Consider the following 24,789-nt stretch of genomic DNA (forward strand, 5'->3'; position numbering starts at 1 on the left):
AAATTTGGGGCATTTTTTCACTTAAACTCAACAGTTGTCAGAATCAGGAACTTGAATCTTTGAACAGCCCAATTCCAGCAGAATGTATTTTTGGAGAGCTCTAACTGTATGCATAAGGTCACACAGGATGCTCTATTTTAAATGTTTTAGGAACATAAACCATTTTCACATACACGTCCGGCACCACTAGTGGAACACCTTCCAACCTGAGTCGCACACCATCTCTCCCTGAGCAGTACCAAGGACAAATTGAGTCATGATTATTTTAAATCTAATATCTAAAGGGGGAAAAAAACTACCTATATCCCCAAAACAACACAACTCAAAAAGAAGAGAAAACTGTCTGAACCCCAGCCCATTTTTTGGTGTGGCTGATCCATCAGCACACCTGTAACAACACGCACATTAGTGATTCTGGCGGCAAAATAATGTTATAGTTTCAACAAGCCAGTTGCACTGGTGAGGAATCAACCCTGTGAATGTAAAGTGGCATTTTTATTTTTAAACCAAAGGTAACAGATAGAAGTGCCAATTATTTAAAAACAGTAGATTCCTGTAAAAACACACAGCCACACGTTATTTTTTACAGAAAGACCTGTACTGCTTTCACTCAGGTGGACATGCTACAAGTGACTCAAGTTAATTAGAAACGTCTTCTCTTTTTGACGGTTCTTATCATTTGTTCAAGAGGAGTGTTTTAGGATAGGTGTGGGAGGGGAAGGAGCCCGAACAGTAGGCCCAAACCGGAAAACAAACACAATCACGGGAGCTGAGTGTCCACCTGCAATCACACTCTGTGGGTGACGCGGAGGTGCGTCTGCTAGAAGGCTGGAACAAGGGAGGTCACAGAATGTTCCAGAAGAAAGGGATGCCAGCCCCTCCTCCTCTGCCCTCAGATCTCGTCTCAGGTCAGATCAGTGGGATTCAATCAAGTGAGGAGGGGAGAAGAGGGCCTTTGGGTGTCTGGGAGCAGGGGCAGCTGGTGGACTAGTAGGGAACCAGGGCAGAGACGGAGGGAAGGGCCAAGTCACCCAAGGCCTGTGGTCCTAGAGGGCTCTGTGTCCGTATGCTGGGAGAAACAGAGAGCCCAGGGGTTGTGAAGCAGGAGCAATGGCATAAAAAGATGGGTTTCAAGGGCATCTTCCTCTGCCTGTGGATGAGAAGACACACGGGAGGCGGGAAGGATGTATGTGGGGCTGGCAGGTGTGCAGCTACTACAGCAGACCAGGGAAGAGAGGACAATGCCTTAGAGCCGAGTGGGCAGTGACACAGAAATGGACCATATCTCGGAGGCAATCCTGATGGGACTTGGTGATGAATTAGATACTAGGGAATTAGGGAATAGGGGAATTAGGGAATTAGATATTAGGGAAAGGACAGGACCATCAAGGTGTCTCGTAGGTGTCTGAATTGCATAAGAGGATGGCTAAAGAGGCAGGCACCAAGAGGTCAGGAGGAGTCTGGCTTTAGACAGGCTGCATCTGCCACACCCCCGAGCTCCCAAGAAGCAATGTCACATGGGCAGCGGGGAGCTCAAGTCTGGGAAGCAGAGGGAGAGTCCTGGAACTCATCTTTGCTTCCTGTGCTCTTATAATCCTTCTTGAGTCTTGGTTAAGATCTTCCCTCATTGTGAACATGATCTCTTTTGGGACAACCTGTTCCCTTAAAGAAGGCTGAGATGTGTGTAAACCCAGCCACAAAGCTAGAGTAATACATAATCATTTTCCAGCTATAAGTTAATAACTCCACAAACCCTTTGGTAATTGATACATTTAAGTTTTATTTTCTCCTTTGAGGATGGGCAAAAAGGAAGGTTATTTTTTCAAGAGATCTATGAAAAGGACTCTTTCAATAGAGGGGCAGTGGTAACTTTGTTCGCTGGTCTTGAGAATGGTCTTTTTAGTGGATATAGAATTAGCAGATAACTGCAGAGAAGTTCTCCCTGGCAAGTCTCTGCCGTGGCCCTTATCACATGGGCTGTCCACGGGACCCCTCTGCCTCTAAAGCATTTCTCCTGGTCGTCTTCACCTTTCTTCAAAGAGCTGTGTTCTCACCTCTGCATCTCGGGAAAGCAGTTTCTACCACACACCAAGGAATACTGCATGTTCCATCTCGATTTCCTAAAAGGCTCTAACACCTGAAATATTTTTTCCCTTTTTTGTTAACTACTTCATGCAGACTTCTCATAGGATTCCAACCTGTTATCAGTTCTGCTCTGGCGTCACCGTTAAAATGCACCTGTTGTGCAATTTCAAGATTAAGTACTTCTTTTTTGCCTCAATGCAGGCATCCCATTCCAGTTGTTCCTAAAGCACCTAACAGATCTTCACCTTCTTTCTCAAATCACCCAGGAGAACAATTAGAGCTCAAGGGTTTTGAAGTGAGAGACCTCCTTGTCAGGGTGTGAAGAAAATAAAAAGTGTTTGGCTGTTTGAATTTTGGTAATTGAGAGCTAAGAATGTTCTCCTCATCTCAAAGTGGATTTTAGTAAGTTAAGCCCATTGTTCTGTTATTAAGTGGCAATCAGACACGAATGAAATGTAAGTCTCCCTTCTGAAGACGCTTCATTCAGAGATCCTGATATTAGCACTTCCCTGCCGACTCCCAGCACAGGGACTGCCTCAGGTACTCGCTAGAGACCAAAGCCACAGGTGGCAGGAGTGGGTCCCCAAACCAGTCTCTTCCCTGCAAGAGGTGGACCCCAGAACTTTGTGGGTTCTGGTACATGTAGCTTCCCATTGGGTTCTGATAAGATGCATATTGCATAGCTCCCTGGTCTCGTAAAAATGAGATCGTTGTACATCATGTAAGAAAAACTAGTTGCCAATGATGTCACCCACAGAAAGAAAACAGTGCTCTTCTCTGTGTTAGGTCAAAGATCTTTACTTAAAAAGAGTTTATTTTGAGATCATTATCCCATTAGGAAAAGATCGCAAGTAATTTATAAGGAGGGCTATGCCTTTTCAGTGATAGAAGTACCCACCCTTTATACCTGGATGCACGGTATAAGAGAATGACAATGGAAAGGTCTCTTTGGAGGTACTAGCACCTCACACACAAGTGCATATCAGCCTGACAAATACCGAGAAGCTAAGCAGCACCCACCCAAGAATTAGCCTGAGTGATATTTTAGGAATGAAGTCATTAAGAATGCAGAGATCTCCTATGCACTCAGACTCCTCATACCTAAACAGACTAGTCTATCACCTGAATAAAAAAGAATCTAGGTCCCGAGATCTCTACCTCGTATACTTGCCAAAGCAATATTCTGTAAAACCCTCTAACAAAGAATGCAGGGCTGTAGTGCCAGGAATTATGTCAGTATAGTCATTTCTAGCTTAAAACAAAATCATCCTGAAATTCTTACAGATTTCCTGAGCTAAAAGGCAGCTTTGGGCCACAAAGTTATTTAATTTGTTTAAGCAAACACTGTTCAAAATTAGGCTGAAATATGTTGCAGGAAAAGTGTGAAAGCTGAGCAAAAGTATAGTTCATTACATCCTCCCCAGTCGTTCTGCCCTGAGAAGTAGGATGGGCAGGACCCAGAAAGTCTTACCTAGTATTTCTTTAACAGTCAAAGGCCATTCAGAGAGAGTTAACTTTCAAATCAAGGGACAAAATCTTATGGTTCTGTAGCTGTGGGTTTTTGGCTCAGTTTGATTTTTTAAATCCATTAATGGAAGCATAATTTAAACTAAGAATGAAGGTCAAGATTAAGAAGAATCTTTGGCACCCTAGCCCTTTATGCTACCAGGTAAGGGGTCCTGTGAGCAACCTGAGAACCCAGCCCCTTGCCCATGATCTTCATGTGGTCACCCGGGATGCTTCCCAAACCCCAGCTGGGACAGATGAAGATCCAGAGCACATCCTCTTCACCACTTTTAAACTGTTCCTGGTGTCAGCCTGAAAGCCCTGCAGGTTGGAGACAAGGCCAGTGCTGCTACCTGAGATACATGTGAATCTGGCCCTTTACTAACTCTAAAGAGCTCGGATTGCCTGCATGGTGGGGCTGATTTTCTCTGGGGATGGGGTGGGGGGTACTATGAAGGCAATTCTAGATATGACCATGGGGCAGAGAAGCTAGTCAGGCCATGAGGTCAGATGTGCAGACAAGTGGCTTAGCCAAGTCAACAGGGGCACACCCCACTGAGGTAAGGCTCACCGGGGTAACAGGAGCCTGGACCCAATGTTGGTGCCATCACAGGTCACCTTAGCTGGTGAGGACAGCACCCAGCTGAGAGCGGGTCAGACTGGAGCATGGACAGGAGAAACTCTGAGTGAGGAAGGAAGGTCTAGATACAGTGGCGAACTTGGAATATCGCAGAATGTGAGGATGACACCGATGTCTGAGAGGAAGGCAGGCAGATTTGGGGAGACCCGCTTTGCCGTGATTCAAGAGACTGCCAAAGCCTGAGTTATGGTTTCAGGTCTGCACTACTTTTAGTTCCTCTTGATGCTGCCCAGTCACTGGGGCTCCAGTCCAGGTTTCTCCTTCAATATTTATCACGTCCACTTTCCACCTAGCTGCTCCCCTACAGGTTTCTACTAGTTCTCTTTGGTAGTGGGAATTCCAAAGGCCAAGCCTTAGACGTGCACTGGCCTTCTAGTGCAGGGGGTTATAAAAATAGAGGCTCATGAGCCTCACCTGTCCATGGCTGAGGTGAGCATGTGTATACGGGTACAACTCTTGCCAGGTAATGATCACTTGTTCAGGGAACTTCACAGACTCTAGTCCATTAAAGGTTTGCTGTACATTTCACCTTTGATTCTTTGGATCTCATTAAACTTAACATTTTTTTCTTAGTCTTTTCAAAATTAGTGTTTGGGGCGCCTGGGTGGCTCAGTTGGTGAAGTGCCTGACTTGATTTTGGCTCAGGTCACAATCTCAGGGTTATGGGATCAAGCCCTACATCGGGCTCTGCGCTCAGCAGGAAGTCTTCTTGAGATTTTCTCTGCCCCTCACCCCAGTCATGTTTGCATGCGCTTTTTCTCAAATAAATAAAATCTTTTTAAAAAATTAATGTTGTACTGCTTTTTTTTTAAAGTTGGCTCTAGGCCCAACACGGGGCTTGAACTTACAACCCCAAGATCAAGAGTCGCACGTTCTACCTACCGAGCCAGCCAGGTACCTCTAGTTTTACTACTTTTTGATTGGAGGACTAATAAATATACTTTGTGGTTATCATGATAGTTCTGAAACTATGAGAGATTTGATTGAAATCATAATCTTAAAATACTAACATAATACTCAATTCTAAATTCTGAAGGGGCTAAAAATTAAGCAGAGTATTTAGACGATAATGCAAAGGCTTACGTTTAATTGTGGAAATAAAAACTTCAGCCTTTGAAATCTTTTCTTTGTCCTTCAATAGTGTGACTTCTCCAATCACAGCTATTGTTTTGAAACCTAACTGCCCCAAATCCAAAGGGCTAAATTCTTTCTTAAGACAAATCGCTCAAGGCCTTAAGGGCTGACGGACCCCACCACAACTGGGGCTTAATGGTTTACAGGTTTCTTGCCCCTTCCCCTTTGACATTTTAATGCACTCTCTCAAAGCAAGTATTTCCACATCAGTGGCTCCCAGCCCATCAGCAGAATTGCGTCATACTGGTTTCAAGGGAAGTAATACAGAAAAAGTGCCTTGCTGGCAAATAGGACAAGGGGAAGTGAATTGTAAATACGCCTCCCTGAAGGATGCTGGGAGACCTGTGTGTATGTGGGGAACACATCACATGCAGTAAGAGCACAGGCTAATCCAGTCGCTTCTACACGGGGCTGCTATTTCCAAACAGGGAAAGACCACTGGTCAAACTCTTATAAAACACTGAGCTGCTTCGGCATCAATATGGTTGGGGTGCTACTGATCAAGCTAGCTTATGATTTCATGGAATTTAATGCATGGCAAAGGTTAAAAAATAACATTAGTTAGAATTCCTGGTGTCTTGTTTTACTAAAAAACAAAAATATTATATATATATATGTATATAAAAGATTTACTTACTTATTTGAGAGAGAGAGAGAATGGGGGGTGGGCAGAGAGAGGTGGTGAGGGAGAGAGAAATTTAACTAGACTCCCTGCTGAGTGTGGAGCCTGAGTGGGGCTCAATCCCATGAACTTGAGTTCACAACCTGAGCCAAGAGTTGGATGCTCAACCGACCGCATGACCCAGGAACCCCCTGAAGACAGTTTCATTCTGATGAAAGGTTATAAAGATCTGTGCCAGAACTTTGACATGAGCCAGCTCAAGTCACCAAAGACTTGATAAAAGCTTATATTCAGGGGGTGTTGGGGGCAACAGATTTCAGGGAACCAAAATATACCACGGCCTAAAGATCTGGGGCTTGCTGAACCTTCTGTAAGTCATGCTTCATTCTCAGAGCTCATTTCAGGAAAAGAATCTGGATAACTCTGATATATCCAAATCCACAAATCGGCTGTATTTGGCAGAGATGTCAGTTGTTGGGCACTACCAGGGGCCACCTCGAATGGATGGACGGATGCAAAACACTAAGCACCTGAGGGAAATTTTATCTAACGTGTGCGTGTGGCCTGAGATTCATGGCAGTGCTTCCTTAGGAAGCAGTAGGCCAAAGTCTCTCCTACACTTCTGGCCAACTTTGGCTCTTCTCTGCAGACAGTGTCTCAACTCCGTTCAGCACAGTGTTATAGCAGACAGTCACCTGCCATCCCTGAACTAAGCTTTTCAGAAGATCATTTGATATTTCTACCTGTTTCTCAGTATTTCAAAAGAACTCCACCTTAACTAGAAATGCTTTAAATTAAACACAGCAGAGGTGTCTGGTGGCTCAGTGGGATAAACATCTGCCTTGGCTCAGGTCATGATCCTGGGGTCCTGGGATCAAGCCCTGCATCAGGCTCCCTGCTCAGTGTGAAGTCTGCTTCTCCCTTTCCCCTTCCCTCTCTTGTGCTTTTTCTCTCTCTCAAACATATAAATAAAATCTTTAAAAAAATAAAACTAAACACAGCAATGCATTTTCACCAGGGTATATGGTGGTGGTAGAGGATCCAGGACAAATACTCTGTATAAATTATTAATTCCAAATGTTTAATTATTATTGCTCAGCTAATCTAATACCCGAACAATGAGATTCACCACATTCTACTGTAAATCCTCTGATAATTAAAATGAGGAATTCCTTTATCCAAAAGGTAAAAAAGAAAAAAAAAAAAAACCCAAGTCCTCTCTGTGTTCTTTAACTTACTCAGTGCAGCAGGTGTTTTTACCCCTGTTGCAGCACCCTTAACAAGGGAACTAGTAAAATGGCTTCCAAGCAGTCAAACCTGGGTGCTTTCTCTCTCTGTTTCATCTTCCATGCAACGGGCTGAGAAAACCTGGGGCACGAATGCCATAATCCAGCATTTTTCACAGTGAGCTGTTTCTAATTGCACATACGCATGTGTGTACACACACACACTCACTCACTACTTTGTCATTAATTTGTCTTTTTCAGGTTCTTTCAGAGGCTCTGAGCCCTATGGGACTCTGACTGGGGAAAGAAGTCATCTTAACAAATTCTGTGAATACAGTGTTTCTGTGAGGCTGGAGCCATTTCTTCCCCACAAGAGAAACTGACATTGAGTAAATGAACTGGTTTTTCAAACTGCCAACCTAAATTCCACCCAACACAGCTATCCATGGGGGAAGAAAATAAAAACAAAAGCAAAAACACAAGTTTGCTGCAACGAGATGTTAGGTAAAGCAAAAGCATGTTGAAAATCAAATTTCTTAACCCAGAGCACTAAAACATGTACTATACATGTTTTCTCACACTCAAGCTTCTGCTTTAAAAAAAAAAAAAAGGCACAACAGGTTATGTGTACTGCAAAGGGAGAAGGAAAGGAGATTTAAAATAGAAATAAAACTTTTTCTTTCTTTTTTAGAAAGAATGCTGTAGACATGAAAGGCAAAATTCAGAGCTAACAGGGATGGGGCCACAAAGACGAGCCTTTGCCAAGTGTGCTTTACGAGATTTACAAAGAATAACTCCAACATCTTTCTTTTTCTTATTTTTAATTAAGGAGGAGGTGTTGTGTTCTAAGGAAGCTATCTGGATGCTGCTGGCTGAAACGCAGATTTGATCTTCTCGTGCTGGTTAGCTAACATTGATTTTCTGCCCCAGTGGAAGAGATTTTACTCTGATGCATGCCATTTAAATTCATTTTACACAGCTGCTTAATGTGGCTTGGCAAGGCACAGCCAGACTAGCTTTGTGGGTCTAAATAGGACTCCAGAGTTGGTAAAGGACAGATCCTATGGATTAGCAGCTGATGATAAATGCTTTTCTCCCCCCACTGTTATTTTCCTACTGACTCACGAAGTGACCTTGAAGGTACCACAAAAAAGGAAAAAACGAGGAAAAGACAATTTCCCAAAAGAAATGTGTTTACCTAATTCTACATTTGTTATTTTGCTTTTAGGATTATGTTTACAAAATTCTGTATTTGTTGGCCCACATTTAGGATCGTGTTTGCAGGATTTAGAACTCGCGATTGCAAAATTATCATTTGCTCTTGCTGTCTAAATGTATACTGAATATGAAACTATTGGAAGGCTCTCTGTTGTTATGTATGCATAACAAGTAGTAGTTCTATACGTTTAGTCTTCAAACAAAGCCAGGTAACTGTTCTCTGTTTTATTTTAACCAAAAATGTGGCGTGTTTCTACTCAAACTACTGAACAGGATTCAATCTATGCAAGATAATCTTATTACGACATGCGAAACAGTATCAGTAATAATATTTTTGCTAAATAGATTGCTCAACAATAATATACTTTAAAAGCATTTACTAACCTCAAAATGGTGAAAGCCTGCTATTACATAGCTTTGTAGTAGCAAAGAAGAAAGATACTTTTTGTTGCTGTATGTAATTCCTGTGTTGAAATCGGTAATTAATATGGCAACACCATGTTTAGAAAGCAAATTCTGTGTTGGGTTATTTGGTTGCACTTTTCTGGTGACTTCAATATTCTAAAACTCCTTGGGAGAAGGAAATAATAGAAATCTTTGGCACAGACGTCTGCTCAGCGATGATATAATGAAACCCCTCGTAAGTCCTATTAATAACCTGATCCATGTCTCCTGCAGTGCATCTCCTGTCAAATGAGGTCGCTGCACTCTGAATTCAGGGGTGTGTGTAGGAGCAGGTCATTGTAGGGGCAGGAATGACAATAACACAGTCATGATAACAGTGCTGTACAACACAAGTTCCCACACAACACAAGGACAACAATGGGGCAAATCAGGCCAGAGGAGGTGACTTCATTACTTTTACGGAGATAAAAGTTTGTATTTCCCTCTCAGGCATGAAGGAAAAGAAGCCATGCCGAAAGCCATGCAAAGACAGGATCTGGGGGAATGGCATGCAGGATTCCACCACGCGACCACGGTACCATTAATAAGGATGAAAAACAACGGAACGAAACGAACAAAAAATCCCGAAACAAACAAAAATAAACAAAAAGACACCCCCCCACCCCCCTCTGGGATGGATTTCCTTTTAGGTCTTTTGCTTTCTTGTTTTAGGTGTTCCTTTCGCAGCCAGATGGCATGGTCATTAACAGTTTAAAAAGAAAAATGCCCAGGTCCCGCAGCAAGTCAGGGTATGTTGCTACCTACCCGTACTGGTCAGGCTGGTGCATCATGGGAGCCTGAGAGTTGCCATAGTTGGGGTGCTGGGAAGAAAACATGGGGCGTCCGCCAGCCCCAGACTGGCTGGGATAAGCAGGCGACCTAATGTATGGTGGCCTAAAGTAGAACAGAAGAACAACTTCTTTGGATTTGTTCTGTAGACAAGTATGAATCCCCCTGCACATTATGTTCTGTGCACACATAGGTGTGGAGGGCTATGGAATGGGGCGTCGTACTCTGTACCATGCAGCTGCCTGGGAGGGCAACTAGATTATCAGTCCTTGAAAAAGGGGTTGCGGGGATGGAGGACAGGGCAAAGGAGAGAGAAAAGTGAGACTCTCAGATCTCGTCTCCACTGACACTTCTGCAATGTGGCGTTGACGTCAGTACAAGCCAAAAAAGACACAGTCCTTATTTAAAACGCCCGGAGAGCTACAATGGGCACTACATGAAGGCAAGGCTTTGGAACGGCCTGCTCATCAGAAGCAGAGAATGAAAATGCACGGCTGTGTACCTACACGTTAAATTTATAGAAAACGACACTTTGGCTGATTCAGAGAGGGAGCAGAGTGAACAATTATGCCCCGATCTCTCTGGGTCTCTTCCTCCCGGGGTCACTATCCACGGCCTTGTGTCCAGAGCAGTCAGGCACACTTGCCACCTGAAAACAGCGAGTACCTTAGGAGTTGCAACAATGGACAATTCGGGGAAACCTAACTCAGAACTTCAACTGGACCAGGCAAACCAGTCTTCATGGACAGGTTTTTTTTTTTTTTTTCACAGACAGTTTTCTCAAAACATTCCCTAAGGCCTGTGTAGGTTTGGTTTAGTATAGTGCAGAGTTCAGGAGATTTTAAGTAACTGTAATGTGGATGAGAGAGAGAGAGAGAGAGAGAGAATGATTGACTTTCATTTTGATTCCTCAAGGGAAATTTATTATTATTTGGAGCAAATGGTGAGACTGAAGGGGTCCCTAACATTCCCCAGATAGCAGCTTCAGAGGAAAAGTAACAAAGGGACACATATAAACATAACACACACACACAATTTTTCTTTCCCTTTGACAAAAATCATTCTTCTATCTTTTCTTCTGAAGATATCATATCTTCATACATAGCTTTCAATATGCTTTGTTTCAAAATGTTACTTTGACATATGTTAAACATCATTTAAAACACATTTATAAGTGCTTCCTTTAAAACTATTCACTTCTGTCTCATAAATTTTTAATTAAGCATGTTATTTTTAAGCAGGTTAAATATTTACTTCAAGAGCTTCAAAAATCAAGAGTAAAAATAAGTAAGTAACTGAGGCTAAAGCCTTGCTCTATCAACTTCAGCTTTATGAAATATTATCTTGGCTCTGTTAGCCACATTTTGGTTTGGACAGATAGAGGGGTATGCCCAGAAAAAGAAAATACAACATAAGAATATGAAATCTATAAATCTCACACAGAAACATTTAGACAAACATACACAATACATATATGTGCATAGACAAAGTTTCTGTTATAAAGATTTTTTTTACGGTGGGGTTAAAAAAAAAAGGAAGGTGGTTCTTTTTCAGTGGCTTAGATTTTAAAAGTCTGTATTTTAGGCTTTAGACTTTCCTGCCTAAACCCTGCTGTTGTAAATGGAACCAACCAGAGATGCCACCACTCTGGGGTGCTGGTTACAAGGACGAGTCACAGTCATTTCAAATAAGCTCCCAGAATAGACTTGCCCACCACTTGGGGTCCTTCCTTGATGTCTCACGGACCGTGGTCTGCCATTTCCTTCTCTACTATCACGGGATGGCATGTGACAAGGCCAAAGGAACGGCCTAGCTGAACGACACTGCGCTGCTCCCCACCCCGGGTGACCCAGGCGACGCCGTGGCTCTGTGCGCGACACGCGCTCACAGGGCGCACACAGACTGCTGGCCCCGACGGCATACCTGCTCTGCGCCGAGTTTGCAGCAGCCTGCATCACTGCGGCGGCTGCCTCCTGTGCCTTACGGTTCACGGTCGGCATCGGTGGCCCCATTCCTGGCCCTCCCTGCTGAGACATGCCAGGGGAACTGGGGGTCATGCTGCTCATATTTCCAGGAAACGGTCTGTTCTGCATCCCAGCTGATGGCATTCGTCCCAGGGGCATCGCACCACATGGCTGGCTTGGCCCCTGTCCATGCATCTGGTTGTTGGCATTGATGCCCATGCCGGGCCCTGGGCCGCTGTAGCTTGCACTGGGCACCCCGCTATATGTTGGGGGTCTGGAGTAGTTACCTAAACAGAAAGTAAACACAAATTAAAGCCTTTTACTTAGTATCTGGACTTGTGAGGACATTCACTGGAAATCCTTCTGGTCCAACAATGTGGTCAACACAGAATAGTAGTCATTATCCTTATTGACCCTTCCCCGCTGGCACCGATAAGGCTGGCAGCGTCGAAACATGCTCTCTCGGTCCATTCCCAAGGCAAAGAACCACCAGGACAGCCACACGATGGAGGGGACATTCAGGCTAGGCATGAAAAACATCTATGAACAGGCAAGGGATGCTAGTACTAACTGTCGCTTCAGTACACCCAATACTCCCATTCCTACCCTTTAACCAAAACCATTTCAACCCCTAGTCCTTAAGAACACGCCAGTGTGACTGCATTATGACATCACTACATTTGACAGTTATGATAAAGTGTTCAGAAAGGCAACATGTAAGACAACATGCACATATGGTTAAAATTTATCCCCCCAAACCCCATAGGAGATGTCGTGTGGAAGCTCAACATTAGTCCAGCAAAACAATCAGTTTTTCTCTAGTGTTGGGGGCACGCTGCTTCATGTTTGTTGCTCCCTTGAGCCCCCGATAAAGGGGCTGGTTTGCGCTTGGTGTCATGTCTTATGAACTGTGGTTGCAAGTGCTACCATGACATTCAGTGCAGGGAATGGGGAGCAGGAAGAGCCTGAGGAAATAGTGAAGAATCATGGAGGCACCTCCAGCCCCTGTGCACACCAGGGCACACTCAGGAGAACAGCAGCTTCAGGGGCCCCGACTATGCCAGTAGTCTTGTCTTCTCTCTCCCTCCACACCTTCTATTTTGAGTGAGTGTACATAGATTAAATTCGAGTAAATTAAAGGCGTATTTAATGTCATTCCAATAATAGTAATTGCAGAACTACACTATGTGTGCCAAGTGGGGTTAAGTGCTTTGCATCAATGATTTCATTCACTTCTCCAATAACCATACAAAATACATATAAATGACCATGATTCCATTTACAAATGAAGAAAATCAACAGCTAGTACGTTAGGATTCAATCTCAAGCAAAAGGATTCTGGGACCCATATAATTAACCAATAAAATATGCTGCCTTCCCACAAGTGATTATTGAAATAAAATAAATGTAAAAAGCATTTGTAGACTATGGATTAGTGTTTCTCAATCAATCCCTACAGCTTTCTGGAAGAATCTCCTTGTCAAAATAACATAACTGTTCTAAGGGATATAAAGTTAAATATAATGCAATTCCTGCACTTAAGAGCTCACTGTGTGTGTGTGTGTGGTGTATGAGGTGGAGTAGCAGGGATAATAAGAGAAGAAAAAGTCTACTGAGGAGTTGTTAGGGTTTAAAGACATTATGTATGTAAAGTATCGCAAACACACACGTAAAAATGATAGGGGTTATATACCTGGGTGCCAAGTGTGGCAGAAGAGAGGATGGCATACATTAGGGGAGAGGCCATACATGGCAAGAGACAGCCAGAGAGGAGAAAAACTCAAAATGAGTCACTGATGAGCTTCATGGGGCTGTGCAGGGCAGGAGCAGAGGTCAGATTCAGCAGGGCCTTGTGTCCCAGGCCTCTAAAGTGTAAGTTAGGAGGAGCTTCTCTAGGTTTTCCAGCAGAAACTGAATTTGATTAGTAACAATAATAAAAGCAAATACTTAATATTTACTATGTGCTAAAGCTCAATTCCAAATTCTTTGTATTAACTCATTTAATCCTTGTATTAAGCCTAAGAGGCTTCTAATTCTAGAGATGAGAAACCTAATTCTAGAGATGAGAAACTAGAAATGTAGGATGTGGAGGAGCCTGTCTCAAGGTCATGTGCCTAATAAGCAGACAAGGCACGGTTCACATTCAAGTAACATGTGTGCACGGTTCAGAGTCTAAGCACAAAACACTACTGTGGGGCCTCTCAAACGCTTAAGGAAAAACACATACTTATGTGACATACCCTTATAACTGTACAACTAGGTTTTTTTAAGTCTAAACATGTAAAGCTGCATTACCTACAAATCTGCAAGAGATCCATGGACTTTTCAACACAGACTGGGTACTTGCTGTTAGGTGCATCACATGAGCTTTCTTATTTGGGTGTCCACGAAGTGTATTATTTATTGCAGACTGTATGAAGGTCGCCAGTTATACCGACCATGTGCCGACACGCTTTCTGTAAAGGGCTGGACAGTAAATATCTTAGCCTGTATAGGCCAGAAGGTTTCAACTAATCTGCCACCATGGCCCGAGGCACTCCATACACAAATGAGAGTGCCTGTGTTCCAATAAAACTTTATTGAAAGACAGTGGGCCAAAGTGGGCCATAATCTGCCAGCCCCTCCTAGAGACCAGCGTGTTTCTCTGACCCTGAACATCCCCTAGAAGCTTAAAGAAATCCTGAAGGGGAGTAACAGAGTCTGGTGCTGGTGAATGGAGTCAGGAACTGGGAATGGAGAGGAAAGCCAAGAAAAATAGAAGGAACAGGAAGGTTTGATGTAAATTCCTTCAGGTGCCACCTAGCTCCTCAAATTTAAAATGCCTTTTCATAAGAAAGTACCCTGCCTTTACGGACATAAACTTACACAGTTCCCAAGTAAAAGGTAAAACAGTCCCTGCTCATCAATTTCCAAGTTCTTTATAAAAAGTTCTTAAGTTGTTTTGGCATCTCCCACCCTGCAGGACCACACATAAGGTCCCCGTCTGTCTTCCCGTCACACCAGCCTGGTGAAAAGGGCACCTTATGCTTCCCTGGCTCGTGAGGGACACAGTGCAGCGGGTGGGTGGCTGTCCTGCCTCTTCCCACGCCTTCCTGGAGCATGGTCCTCAGAAGGCTTCTCTGTGGGCAGAGTTAGGACCTCTCTTCTGCATCCTCACTGGCCTCGCCTGCCCTCATTTCCAGAGAGTCTGAGAGCATCAGCAAACACGACGCTTTTTTTTTTCTTGGCTCTTGCTTTTATTAAAAATAAATAAACTCATTCACAGTTCGAAGGCAAATGAAAATTAATTCACATATTCATTTGATTACTAGCTCCCACCCTCCCCCACCACTTGGTAAGTGACTCATTTGGTAAGAAACTTTACTCAGTGAAAACATATGTACCCTTTGCTTTCGAAGGAAATGAAATAACACTTTAATCTTGTTTTAGAAAACAAGCGTTTAGACATGGTTATTGCAGACTCTGCCCACAATGCAGTTTTGTTAGAGAAGAAAGTTCCCGATTTTGTTGAACTCTGCTTATGGTTGGAACAGAGAAACTCTGTCACCCTGGGTTCTTGCGCTTTGGGAGTAGCTGGCAGTCGGGAGCTGTATTTTGATGAACACAAAAGAAAGAAATGGCTGAGATGGTCGGTTAGCCGGGACCCTACTTCATCCTTCTCATTCATGGTGTGCGCTAAGGAGAAGAGCCGAGTTTCAATGGCTTTGCTCAATTCAGCAGCTGGTCTGCCACAGCCGGCGGCATTCTGCAGCCGGGCGGGGTCCGCATTAGAACACAACCACCATGCACACCCATACATGCACGCAAGCACTTGTGCTTAGAAAGGCCCATTGAGTACCGGGCTCCCAATCTAATTTTCCTCAATCAGTTGGGTTGATTCCATGAATTGGCACTCAAAAGCACACGTCAAGGGAATATGTTCTAATTATAGAGGCCTCTATTTGGTAGAAGCAATACAAAGTCCCCTTTTCTTCTCCTTGAAACGCTAAAGACTTTCCTCATTAAACTCACATGCCTGGATAAAAATGCTTTCTAAAGGCTTTAAATGGCTTAAGAGGCAGCGACGGACAAAGCGCAGGCTCTAGAATTTGGGTCTGAATAGCAGCATGACCTTGGCCAAGTTATTTAACTTGTCTGAACATCAGTTTTGCCATCTGTAAAGTGATGATGATGGGGGAATAGGTATGAGGGGACTAGTACAGTGCCACGCACAGTCACCTAATAAACGATGGCTGCCACCATCAGCAATCATTATACTATCAACAACATGGATAATTGGTGATCTTTCCCCATAGTCTTTTGAAAATGTGTGGAAGGAGTGAAAAAAATGATTCATGCCCCCCCCCCTTTGCCTACTCGATAACATATCTTTCTCCCCCAAATAAACAAAAACCAAACATGTAAGCCAAGCAAAATATGAGAGGAAAAGCCAGGAATGGGAAGTGCGATCTTATTTCCATGTTTCTCTAATAGATTAGTAATTTGTTGGCACTGGCTCTGACAGAAAACAGATGGATCTAGCATTAAGCACAATGAAGGCAGCAGATGCTGGGCCAGCCCACCTCAGCTGGACGGGTCTTGCAGCCAAGTCCAAGAGCCCACAGTTTTCAAGTGGGTTCATCTTGGCACACCAGCTCCAGAAAATTGGTCACCAAATAAATTCAGATTTCAGCCCACCAGGAGTTATAGTCAAGCACCAGAGAGAAGAAGCGGGAGCTAGACTCTATCAGTCACCGGTATTACTTTAGGAGGATCCCAAGTAATTCTGTCCCTGACTTTGGAATATTTAAACTTGCTAGTTACAATCAATACTCCAAGCTCGTTGCTTTTATTGAACTATCAAGTGTTTCCACTCACAGATGAAGTTTTGCTTCTCAGTATCATCATTCAACAAGAACTTATGAATCACTTCTACACGCAAGGCTCTAAATCACTCTCCCATGCTGTGGAGGGTAAAATGGTGCCCCATCAGAGACCAGACACTTTACCCAGAATATGAAAAAATAAAATGGATAATGAGCTATATATTATGATAAATATGTTTGTGGGATAAATATGCATTTACTTTGTTGCTTAGTTAATAGTGTTTGCCACTTTTTATCACTGTTTACTACATAATATGATTTTAGGCCATGTTTATACAGATAGAATTTATATACAATACCAATCCTGTAAGTCCTATGACCACCACAACATGGGATATTTCTTATCATGACAAAAAAAAATTGCTACTCTGTAGTCAATCTCTCCCTCACCCGTGGGAACCACTGATCTGATTTCTCTCCCTACAGTTTTGCCTTCTCCCCAATGTCATATACAATCATACAGTATGTAATCTTCTGTGTTTGGCTTCTTTCCCTTAGCATCACACTTCTCAAATTCATCCACATTATTGCACACATCAGTGGCTTGTTCCCTTTTGTTGCTGAGTGGCATTCAGTTCTGTGGATACTTGAGTTGTCTCCAGTTTTTAGCAATTACAAACAAAGATGCTAACATCTGCACACAGGTCCTTGTGGACATAGGTTTCCTTTCTCTTGGCAGAGCCCTAGGAATGAGAGGGTCACGTTGTAGGGTACATGCAGGTTTGACTTTATAAGAAACTCTACCAAAAAATGTATGAGTTCTAACTGCTCTACATCTTTGATATTATCAATTAAAGAAAAATTTAGCCATTCCAGTAGGTGTGTAGTGGATACCATTGTGGCTTTAATTTTCATTTCCCTAATGAAGAATGATTTTGAGCATTTTTCACATATTTATTTGCTGGTTACCATATTTCAGTAAGATCTTTTCTACATTAAAAAAATTATATTTCAACCCCAACTTCTTCCAACTCCAGCTCTCTCTACACAGGCTGGTAACACAATGTTGCTCTTTTAGATACTACTTTGGAGAGAAAATGATTGAGTAGATATGAAGACCATGAACGTAGTTTCAAAATGAAAACTGACTTACCTCCAGTTGCATTAAATCCTATTATTTGTGGAAATGCAAATAATTTGTTTTTGGAATTGATATTTATGGCACCATCTTTTCCCTAGATCAGCATGCATTTTAAAAAGTCTTCACAAGGTAAGAGAAATAACCATATTGTGCAAAACTTGGAATAGAGGAGGAAAGACCTACTCTCTTATGGTATGACTTCAGTGTCTCACTTTTGGTAGTTTTTTCCAGATGTTACATAAATGGACCCCTTTAAAAATTTAATTATACAATAATGCAAGCTCAGTGCAGAGAATATAGAAGCACAGAGAAAAATAGATAAAAACGATCCTTCGTTTCGCCTCCCTGAGATAATTCTTGAGCACTGAGTCATTAACCCCACACCCGTGAAGCATCAAGGCAGGGTTAAAAAGGTACCAGTGTCTCTGGAACTCTGCATCTTCATCTCTCTCAGAAATCGTTCTTAAGGGCCTCTTCCATGCTAGCTCTGTACTAACAGCTGGGGATTCAGCAGTGAACAAAGGCAGAGTTTGCATTCTGGTGTCAAGAGATAGGCAAAGAAGTAAGCCTGGATGATGTCATGTGGTGTGAAGTACCCTGAAGGAACATAGAAGGAGATTTATACAGAGTGGCAAGGGGAGGCATCCCTTGAAGGTGACTGAGGAGAACCACTCCAGGGAAGGGAGCTGTGTGCATGTTGGTGGCCTCTCAGGAAGAAGCATCTCTTCAGAGAAACAGTCATCTCTGGGACCAACATCATACAGGCCCAGGGGACATAAGGGCACTGTCAGACGCCAGCATCAGACTCCAGGGCAGTGACTGCAGAAGAGCACAGGCCCGCAGGGAGCAGGGGTATAATGGTCTGCTATGTGTGACCTTCAGAAAGCTACCTGTCACTCCCATGTTCACATTCCTCATCTGTAAAAAGGGTATAATACAAGATTATCTGTTTCATGTGGCTGCTGTGGGGAAAAAAATAATAACTGTAACTGTTGTTGGACCCTGACAATCAATACGGAAGCTTTCAAGGAACAGAGAGAAACTATTCCAATATTAATAACTTCTTAATCACTGAAATTATCTTTCGCTATATCGCATCTTAGGTCTAATTTTACTTTCAGCATGCAAAGAGATTCAAATTTATTTCTCAAACCGAGTATAAGAAAAAGTAAGCCCTGGCTAAAAACTGTAAAAAGATATTAACTCAATAGAAAAATTCAGTCTAAAATAGTAAAATCTCTATGCTAAGAAATGGAAGTTTCTGAGTCACCACTGTCACACGTGGCATGAGCACCTCGGTCTTCCTGGGTTCCAGAGATGCCATGACTGGTACCCGCCTGCACGGGAACAGCACTGCTTGGAGGGAGAGCTCTTACCTGCTTCCCCCACCCATCTGCCACTCCACCCATCTGTTGCTTGTCATTCAATAAGGCTCTTTCATTCCAAACATTTGAAAAAATGGTAGAGCTAGGAGCCCTCGGAAAAGGCACCTTGCTAAGATGTAAAGTTGAATGTCCACATCCTGTTATTTCTTGCTGTCCACGTCTCTCCTGACCAAGACCTGTGGTAGAGAACAGCCCTTGATGGTGGATGATGTGGCAGGATGGGCTTCTTCAGTGAGGGGAGGGAACAGCCACACTCTTGAATATTGTTGATTTTAATTAGTGAGGTAAAAGAGGGTGGCACTGGTCAAAATTAAAGCCACTTTATGGCTTTTTTCCCTTTTTAAAATTTTCATTTGATTTATACTTTACTCCTTCCTAAATTCCCAGGTTTTGATAAAAATTGCGGTTATCGGTGTTACGAAAAATTCATGCTGAAATCTTATAATGTGAAAGCTAAATTTGAGCATCAAAAGAAGACTGCATTAACAATCTTTCACTGTAAAATGACCTACTTCAATTTCTGTTTTTTCCCCAATGTTAGTGAGATAGAAATTTGGAATATTTCTTTAACAACAGAACCATTTAGAATGTGGAATTGACACTTGCCTAGTACTGCTGATTTAACCATAAAATAGGAGGCTTAAATATGTCATGTGTATCACAACCAGTTTCAAGGAGAAAAAAGGAGTTAACGAACAGGGAGTGAGTGACCTGCATAGAAACCAGCCTTTGGAAAGCCAAAGAACTGGGTGTTGTTAGTCTGCAGCACTGTCCAGGGGAAACGTGAATCCGTGTGGCAGGTGAATTTCACCTCTGTAGAAGAGAGGCTGAATTTAGTTTAATTCCACAATAAGATGGAGATTCTGGACTTATAACAGTAGAGGCTGAAATCCTGGGTCATGGTGACACCAAGGATGTCACAGTCCTATAACGTATTCTCAAGCATTTACTGGTCCACCATCTACTGACATTTATGCATTGTTCCTCTTCAACCAAAACAGTTGTAAGGTTTAGTAATGTGTGATTCACTATTTTGGAACTGCACATTTCAACTAGCTATGATTTGGAGTCTCCTGAATTCACTGAGAAACGTATTTTAATGAAGGGAGAAGGAATATTTCAGATGGCATCTATTTTAGAAAAAAACCAAACCTTTAAATTCTGGAAAAAATACCTTTTATTAAGTAATTTAGAAATAAAAGTCTCAGGGCGCCTGGGTGGCTCAGTCGGTTAAGCATCCAACTCTTGGTTTTGGCTCAGGTCCCGATCTCAGGGTCATGGGTCGAGCCCCGTAGTGGGCTCAATGCCCAGCATGGAGTCTACTAGAGATTCTCCCCCCCTCCCTCTGTCCCCCTCCAGCTTGTACACACATGCACCTGTATCTGCACGTGCTCTCTAAAATAAATAAATCTTAGAAAATAAATAAAAGTCTCATCAGACTTAACCTACTTAAAAGTTCCCTGCTTCCAAAGGCACATGCTATACAAATTAAGGCATAAATCCAGGGCCACATCAGTGCATAACCTGTGTGGCTATACGTGGTGGGCCAGACACTCTCATATAAGTGAGTGATAACTGAGGGGAATCTAAACTCAGAATTATTTAGTTGCCCAAGATAATACCACTTATTTATAGGAAAGTTAAGTTATGGACTAGATGCCCATTTTCTGCAATCAGTGACAAATGTGCAAAAAATATTTGTGGTCAGTGTGGTAGACACTGTTCCAGAGAACACAAAACCAAGACAGTTTTTGTTCTTAAGAAATATAAAGGCTATAAAGGTGAAATTTGTTTCAGCTCTCTTCCTCCCGAATCTATTAATAATTAAGATGTCAATTACATAACTCCTCTCTATTTATTAAAGCAAGTCTCTATGGTCCTGCTTGCAAACCCTTTGTAAGGGGAGTTACTGTACGCACTTGCTTGAAGGTAGAAAAGTACTATTTCATAAAATATACTGCAATTAAACATTTTCACACATTTAGATTGGATTCATTCCATTTGCATATTTAATAATTCAGATTTCATGGTATTAATATACATTTCTAAAAATTTCCTTCTTAACTTCATAGAAAGTTTTTTTTTTCATCTCTAGTATCTTTGATGTATTTCTAAGCCCATATTCCCAAAATGTTCCTTGTTCCTCGAAGGCAAGTAGTTTGTCTTTTGTTTCCCCAGTGGCTCACTGAGTGAATGAACCAGCCAGGAGAGGGTATATCAGAGGCAAGGGAAACAACACACCAGTGACTATATGAGTGGCTTCTCAAGTTTCCCTTGGTTTGAACCCTGGCTCTGCCACTTCCTAGCTTTGGGATCATGGGTCTGTTACTTAACCTCCCCATTTGCAAAATGGGGATAATGTCACAGCTTCCCATTAATTAAGAAAATGGGCGAGTCTGCCTAAATTTGAGTCTGGGCATGACCAGTGCGTATCTTGGTGAAGCTGTTTACCTACTTTGTGCTTCAGTTTTTTCATCTGCCAAGTAGAATAACAATGATACCTATGACAAAGCATGTTGTGAGCATTAAATGAGTCGGTCTATGGGAAAACATCAGGGGTGCCTGGCTGGCTCACCTGGCTGAGCACCCAAGTCTTGATTTCGGCACATGTCGTGACCTCAGGATCAAGAGATGGAGCCCATGGAGCCACTGGGCTCTATGTTCAGTGGGGAGTCTGCTTGGGATTCTCCCTCTGCTCGTTCCCCTGCTGTCAATCTCCTTCTCTCTCCCTCTCAAAATAAGTAAATAAATTCTATTAAAGAACCAAAGCAAAACAACAACAAAAAAACCCACTTCAAACAGGACCCAGGCAGGATACGGTAATAAATGTTGGTTGTTATCTCTAATAACAATTTTGGAGAAGCCGTTCCTGACAGTAAAAAGGCTTAAAAAAAGATTGTAAGATATCTTCCTCTGAGATCTCTTAAAAACAAAACTAACCCAGAAGAAAGTCATCTAGTTAGGAACAGAAATGGAAGATGAGACTAATGGCCTCTGTGGGTCACACACAAGGGATTCTTTACAGAGACGTTAAAAACATGCAACAAGAAAATGTAAGCTTAATGTTTTACTACTAATCTGAGTAGTTAATTAAGGAGGGGAAAAATACTTCATTTGTGTGGTGTCTAAAAGGATCAACGAGAGAAATGTAAAAGTACGGACGTTTGTTGAATCAAACAATATATGTCACAAACACTTGTTTCCTGTCATTTAGTGTTTGCTGAGGGAGAATACAAGGAAGAAAGGCAAACAATCTGGAGTTGAACACAGAGTACCAGGACGCTGATTTTAAGCACACGGCATTCGGAGACAGTAAAGGGAGCCAGGAGGATACACCCCTCAGAGTGGGGATTTGGGAGAGGCCACTGGGGCGAAGGAGAGTCGGCGGGCTGACAGGACAGATGTGCAGGCACTTCTTTCAAAGTTAAAAAGTACCGAGTATGGAAATTATCCCCCTTATCCTAAATGTTTTCTAGTATCAACCTAAACTCAGTATTTACGCCTTAAAATAAATCCCTTCTTGACTATATAACCAAAATGTTATGTAGCAGATCCAGTGGGCTGCACTGACATAAAAGGCTCTGGAGTTGAAGCAAGATTTAGATTCATAGAACATTAGAACTGGAAGCCAATTCCAAAGTAACGTGAGCTAATTTTCTCATTTTCTAGAGGAAAAATAATTCTCAAAGAGTAAGCAATTTTCCAAGGACACAGAGCAATTTGGATGAGAACCCTCACAGTTTCCGTGCTCTTAAATTATGAATCTTAATGTTCGATTATTCTGGAAAACCGAGGGTTTTATTCAGAGAAGAAATCCATTCTATAGAAACGGCCTTTTCTGCTATTAACAGTGCAAGCATTTTCTCAGCTGTTCACAAAAGACTCAACAGAGAGCCAAGGTTCTATCTTCCCTTATTATGAGAACAGCAGAGGATGAGGCTGCAAGAGTGAATTACTTAAGAGAAGACAGACCAATTTTGAAGATTACATGAAGCCCTTTTGAGTTTCAGTGGTTAAGTCCCAGACCTTTAGCCACTCCCAATTCTGAGAACAAAAGGCTTTGACCTGGTCTCCAGTTACTTTCTGAGCCCAAGACCATATTTTCTGTGTCTATCACAACGTATAAACTCACAAGAGGCAAAGAAACCCAGTTTTGAAGATACTCGCTGAGTGGACACAGTAACCAGTCAGGCTCTTCTGCGTCAGAACTGTCCTACTCAGCTCAGTGACAACCTTCTCCATGTCACAGCATCCTGGGGCTGATGGGGAACAGAGCAGACTGGTATTGTCCGGTGGGACCCAAATTCCCAAGGTATACTGAAATCAGTATCACGGAAAACCATCAATGACACGGTGTAAAGAGAATCAAGCAGAACATGAAGTCTATATCCATCTGACTACATGCACATGTGGTAGACAAAGGCAGGATGAGGCCAAGTAAAAAGTTCTATTTTGAGGGGCACCTGGGTGGCTCCGTGGCTGAACATCTGCCTTTGGCTCAGGTTCCTGAGGGGTCCTGGGATCGAGTCCCAAATCGGGCTCCCTGCAGGGAGCCTGCTTCTCCCTCTGCCTCTGTCTCTGCCTCTCTGTCTCTCATGAATAGATAAATAAAACCTTAAAAAAAAAAAAGTTTTGTTTTGGGTGTCCTAATATAGTTTTCCTAACAACAGAAATGGTTGGGATATAAAATAACAAAGCAATGCAAGGCAAGGAAACAACATTATAGTGGGAATATTGAAGGTGCTTATAATCTTCCAGAAAGAGATCTTCAAAAAGAAGACAAATACACTAAAAATTCCATTTTCAAACTGTTAAGTCCTATAAACAGAAAGAAAAGCTCTTCTGAGGAACACTAGGTGAAAAGCCAAGAAGGTGCCAAGGCCTTCTAAGAGGATCATCTAGCCTTGTGAGGCACCTGCTCCGTGGCTGGAGATGCTAAGCGAACCTTAACAAAGTGCAACGGTTTGCTAAACACACACAGAAGTCTTCAGAAAATAAGACCACTTTATTTCACAGGAGGAGACCTGACTTTGTTGTTGTTTTACTACAATTTCCTAGTGGGCATTCATCATCTTGATTTGGAATATTCCTGATATTTTTGAGGAAACTCTGGGAATTGCGCCAGATTATCTCATTCTCTCTAAATTACCCATTAATGTCTAATTTAAATAAACAAAACATAAAGAAGGTGCGAAATTCAAATGCCTTACTGCCAAGAGTGACTTAGGGAAAATATATCAGGTTAAAAACCTTGATAAAAGGATTCTCCATGTACATGACAAAACATACATCAATTTCTAGGAAGGCAGAACATAAACACTGCATTTTGGGCAGGGTTCCATTATTTTTCGATTCTTGTCCTACCCTCCTTTTTATTTTTTAAGATATTATTTTTACGTAATCTCTATACCCAATATGGGGCTTGAACTCACAACCCCGAGATCAAGAGTAGCACACACTCCACCGACTGAGCCAGCCAGGCGCCCCCATTAGCTTCCTTTTTTGAAGGACACGTCCATTTTAGGCTTTGTTCTGTTTTCGAAGAGTAAGACTGGCACTGATTGAGAAAATGAGAACTGCTATTCACTGGACACAGAATTTTGGAGACAAACTGGGAGCAGACATAATGGGACAACACCCTTCTGAGTGGTGAGTACACTGTTGCAAAGATAATTACTGAGAGGCAGAGGATACAATCAGAATTCGACGTAAGGAAACCCAAGTTTTTTAAATCAGAAACCTTTTGAGGACAAGACCCGTGTCTATTTCTCAACAAGAATTTCAAACTACATCACAGAAACGGAGATTTATTTACTCCTTTACTAGTAAT

The 24,789-nt window shown here is 42.4% G+C and overlaps 1 protein-coding gene across 14 annotated transcripts in view; it reads right to left on the minus strand.

Annotated features, from left to right (window-relative positions):
• The window catches only part of ARID1B (AT-rich interaction domain 1B), a 491,955-nt gene that overhangs the window by 47,357 nt on the left and 419,809 nt on the right, over window positions 1-24,789 (minus strand). For 9 of the 14 annotated variants that reach the window (XM_072767266.1, XM_072767261.1, XM_072767255.1 and 6 more), the window contains one exon: window positions 11,588-11,915. In XM_072767266.1, coding sequence (XP_072623367.1) covers window positions 11,588-11,915 — 328 coding nt within the window. Of the gene's footprint in view, window positions 1-9,640; window positions 9,770-11,587; window positions 11,916-24,789 lie in introns of all 14 variants that reach the window. The other 5 variants (XM_072767219.1, XM_072767194.1, XM_072767218.1 and 2 more) reach the window with 1 other exon arrangement.

The sequence above is a fragment of the Vulpes vulpes genome, chromosome 1, assembly GCF_048418805.1.
Source record: "Vulpes vulpes isolate BD-2025 chromosome 1, VulVul3, whole genome shotgun sequence".
Lineage (NCBI taxonomy): Eukaryota > Metazoa > Chordata > Mammalia > Carnivora > Canidae > Vulpes > Vulpes vulpes.